This window comes from Oncorhynchus clarkii, unplaced genomic scaffold (genome assembly GCF_045791955.1).
Source record: "Oncorhynchus clarkii lewisi isolate Uvic-CL-2024 unplaced genomic scaffold, UVic_Ocla_1.0 unplaced_contig_3010_pilon_pilon, whole genome shotgun sequence".
Taxonomy (NCBI): Eukaryota; Metazoa; Chordata; class Actinopteri; order Salmoniformes; family Salmonidae; genus Oncorhynchus; species Oncorhynchus clarkii.
This window is the reverse complement of record NW_027260831.1, coordinates 111,695-116,036: the sequence shown is the minus strand read 5'-3', so window position 1 is coordinate 116,036 and position 4,342 is coordinate 111,695. Positions and strand designations below refer to the sequence as shown.

The 4,342-nt window shown below is 37.9% G+C and overlaps 1 protein-coding gene across 1 annotated transcript; it reads left to right on the top strand.

Annotated features, from left to right (window-relative positions):
- The first annotated feature begins 2,747 nt into the window (after positions 1-2,747).
- On the top strand, positions 2,748-4,116 carry LOC139401851 (centromere protein X-like). The gene is made up of 5 exons (XM_071145836.1): positions 2,748-2,867; positions 3,167-3,218; positions 3,363-3,416; positions 3,700-3,788; positions 3,894-4,116. The coding sequence occupies exons 1-5, from the start codon at positions 2,832-2,834 to the stop codon at positions 3,906-3,908; spliced, it is 246 nt and encodes an 81-aa protein (XP_071001937.1). The 5' UTR covers positions 2,748-2,831; the 3' UTR covers positions 3,909-4,116.
- The last annotated feature ends 226 nt before the right edge of the window (positions 4,117-4,342 follow it).

The following is a 4,342-nucleotide window of genomic DNA, read 5'->3' as shown; positions in this document are numbered from 1 at the left end:
GGTATGCTCATGGTACTAATTGGGTTTTCATAGGCTATGGGTTCTGGACAAACTGGTTAAGTAGTGAAATATGAAGCTCTGCTCTACTGCTTTGGTTAAAAGGGCATATTAGCTTTCAGATGTTGCTAGTTGTTTGTTTTAATGAAATGCTGACTGTTCCAAAACCACTAAGGATCAATGTATTTTGCCCCACGTGGACCTTCTCCATACTGTGACCATGATCATTAAAAATGTGGGTTGGTGATTCTGGGTAAGGGCCGATACAGCTTAACATGTAGTTCTTCACACCTGTGTGTACTTGGGCAGAGCCAGATTTTTTTGGAACAATGTGCGCTCTCTGGTTCATTCAAAGAAGAATCACGTTGAAAACATCAGAAAATGCCACTGTTGGCTAATTTGAAAGAACACCAAATGCACAAGTCAAACTGCCACACTACGCCACCCCAGGTTTATACAAGAGCATGGGGTGCTCTGCCTAACACACATACGGGTTGTTAAAGTTTGGGTTGAGTGGCAAAATAAATAAGTCTATAACAGTTTACATGTTTTATTTCTCCTTCACCATTAGTATAAAACCTTAATCATTTGAGATTCTCTATTTTTAGCCTGGTTAAAGTGAAAGAGAACACAGCTAATATACAATAAACAAAACAAATTAAAAACAGGTTCATGTGTAGGTTCGACGGAATCACAAATTACACATTTATTTAACATATCAATATGACATCAAACAGAACCCAACCGCTCAGATGAGCTCCAGCGCTCCGTTTTTACATTGTGTCCTAAAAACAGATTTTCACCAAGTAAGCAGCTTAATTTACCCTGGGTAAGGGGTATATTGTGCCACGAGAAGGTTTTTTAACAAGCTATGTTTTCAAAACTGTAATATTTACATTAATTCTGATTATTTCCAGGGATACACATCATCCTGAAAAATATGCAAATATATTTGTTAGAAAGAATACTATGTTTCCCTTGATGGGGTGATGCTGAATGCAAAAAATGTTGCTCGACTTACCCCACTCTCCTCTACAATAGGAAATAGACATTTACTAATAAAAGAGAGAGCACAGGTCTAACTGTAGTCAGATTAGCGGGGAATTGATTGACCTCTGTCCATGGTGCTGAAACTCCACTATAGCAGTCATTTGCTTGTCTGGTTGTTTAGCGCAGCTAAAGTTGATGAATTTGCAACAAATACAACAAGAAACAATTAGATTCCTGTGTATATTTTAGATGGTGTATGATAATTGGTGGCTGTGATTGCTGTGATCTCTTTGGCCAGTGTAATTCCCTACCTCTAATACAGCGTGTTTATCTGACTGGTTGTCCTTGGGAAAGCTGTCTTGTGGATTATTTTATGACTTTACAGGAGTAGAGACTGGCTGTAAAATGAAACTCAACGATCCCTCATCTCTTTTTTCTCTCTCTCTCTCTCTCTCTCTCTCTCTCTCTCTCTCTCTATCTTTCTCTTTCTCTCTCTTTCTCTCTCTCTTTCTCTCTCTCTTTCTCTCTCTCTTTCTCTCTCTCGTTCTCTTTCTCTTTCTCTCTTTCTCTTTCTCTCTCTCTCATCTTTTCTTTCTCTCTCTCTCTCCTCTCTCTTTCTCTCTCTCATATTTTCTTTCTCTCTCTCTCATCTTTTCTTTCTATCTCTCTCTCTCTCTCCTCTCCTCTTCTCTCTCTCTCTCTCTCTCTCTCTCTCTCTCATCTTTTCTTTCTCTCTCCTCTAACCCTGTGACTTTTCTGTGTTTCTGAAGGTGGATATGAAGATCTTTCACTACAAGGTTCACCTGTCAGAAGAGGTGTCAAGAGCAAACATAAAATTCAAACCCTGTCACACCTACCTGGTAAAACCGCTGCTGTGACACACACACACACACTGAAACACACTCACCTCGGTATCCCACTGATATCACCACATATTTTCAATGTGGATAATTGGGTAGTATTGGGTTGAGACGTTAATCAATGCGATTACCCACTCAAAAAGACAGCTAAAAATGGGTTGAATTTCCAATGTTGTATCACTGCTTTCAACCATCTAAAAGCACAACAAAATTCCAATGGAAAAACAATGTCTGATTTTTGGTTTAGTTGTCACCCAAATATCTATCACTTTGCTTTCAACCATTTAAAACCACAGCAAAGTTCAAATGGGAATACAATGATATTGTGTTTATTTATACAACAGATTAATTAATGTGTTATCAGTGTGCTTCATTTATTAGCAGAACCAAATGACCTGGATTGCAGTTGAAATGACATTAAAAGTGCACGTGATCAATGCCGTTTGAAATTTCAACAGATTTTTTTTCACATTTGTGAAGATCTCCACAAACCTTCAACGACCTACTGTATGTATGCTATCTTCAACCTGCACGCTTTATATGATTACATAAGAAGAAATGTATAGTTACAATAACTATGGGTGTGTTACTCATTTAAGGTTTATTGTTACATTAGTTTGGAAGATAGCCTTAACTTTAGGCCAACATGTAATCCAACATGTCATTTGTTAACTTGTCGAAAAGTTAATAGGCTATTTATAAAAATAAATAAAAATAGGCTATTCATTGTATTTCAAAAGTGATATTGAGTTTGGTTGAAGGAGATTTATCTTCTGCTTGGATAGTTCCATCTGTTAAAACTGTAAATGCACTTTAAACTAGCAAGCACACACATTTTCTTAAGACATTTACTATTTTCCACATTTTATTTGGTACTATTTTTCCTTTGGAATAGAAGCGTTGCGCGATGCGTTTTACGTAAATAATCACGGACTCGATGCAGCCAATCACTGCTGAGAGCGCGTTGATCGACAAAAACTGAAAATGGCGGAAAGCAGCGCGGAAATCACATTCAAAAAGGTAAGAGAAAGTCGCTAATACTATTAATTGTTATATGTTGTGAGTCACATAATTTCGACTAAAGCAAGATCACAAGCCTCGTTTTGTAACTAAATCAAGATCACAAGCCTCATTTTCAAATTAGACTGAGCAGACTGTATGGAGCTAATTCAGCGGGGTAGCGCGCTAAATCATCAGCCTACTGGATACTTCTGACAACACTGGCAGTTGTTTTTGGAAGCAGTTCACTACAGTAACTTTAACGTACTGTTGTCGTGCATACTGTTATTCAGAATCATGGGTTTTCTCTTTCTTTTTAGGAGACTGTAAGCAAACTCCTGTCAAGCTTCTTCAAGGACGAGAAAACTAAAGGCGAGTTGCTAGCTAGCGGAGTTGTTTAATGTAACTATCCTGGAAAGGAGTTGGACCTGATCATGTTTAGTCAAATGAAGCAGCAGTTGTAGGCTGTTAACTAAGTCATCGCCATTTGACCTTTGTTTCTTTGTTTTTCTCAAGTCGGTGCCGATGCTGTCCTCCTTATGGCAGAGATGCTACATGTGTTTGTTCAAGGTAAGTTCAAACGATTGATTGTTGCTGTAATGTACATGGAAATCAATGGTGTTTATACAGGCTGCGATTATGGTGTTTATATAACTTCAATAGGAGATGAAGATATCAGGGCCAGGATTCGTAAAGCATTTTAGAGTAGGAATACTGATCTAGGATCAGATGTGTCGTATTGAATAATCGTATTCATTATGATCTAAAATGCTGAATGCAAAACTGTGCCTAGATCAGCAGTCTTTACTCCGAGTTGCTTTAGGAATACAGACCCTGACTCTTTGTTTCTCAGAAGCTGCACAAAGAACGATAAAACAGGCTGAGGCTGAGGACTGTGACAGAATGGACATAGAACACTTTGAGAAGATCCTGCCTCAACTGGTGTGTAAATATACCCATGAATTCTATTAAATATCCTCTCCTATTATTGTCAAGGAATGACAGTATAAGAATCAACAGTCATAACATATTTCATTTCTTCTCCAGCTGTTGGATTTTTAGTATGACTTCAGGCCAGAAGGTGGAGCCAGAGAGCCATCCAGTCCTCAATTCAGAATTCGAGAGATTGACCAACTCTTGGAGGACAATGGAAGTAAAGAAAAAGGCTTCTGTTTTGTTTGTAAACATAAAGAAGCACTTTATTTACTTCTATTGTCCTCCAAGAGTTTCTGAATCTACTTCTTAATTCATGCACCTTGGTTGGAGAGAGGTAGGGGCAGTGATCCCTTCCACCAGTCGTACATTCAGCCCATATAGGATATTATATTGTAATTAGTCCTTTATTTGAGTTACATTGCACACGGTCTCTAATGAACTCTGTACATTTTGCTCTGTGGTTTTGCCTACGTTTGTTATTTGAAATCATTTGAAACCATTGCTAACTAATAAAAGTTGTTGCGTGCTTTTTTTATTTATTACATCAGTCTGTGACACTT

Bases quoted from the DNA above. Each gene is read 5' to 3' on its own strand.
- LOC139401851 (XM_071145836.1), top strand. From the start codon at position 2,832: ATGGCGGAAAGCAGCGCGGAAATCACATTCAAAAAG. The intron at 3,219-3,362 runs GCGAGTTGCTAG...GTTTTTCTCAAG, and splicing joins CAAGGACGAGAAAACTAAAG to TCGGTGCCGATGCTGTCCTC. The intron at 3,417-3,699 runs GTAAGTTCAAAC...TTTGTTTCTCAG, and splicing joins GCTACATGTGTTTGTTCAAG to AAGCTGCACAAAGAACGATA.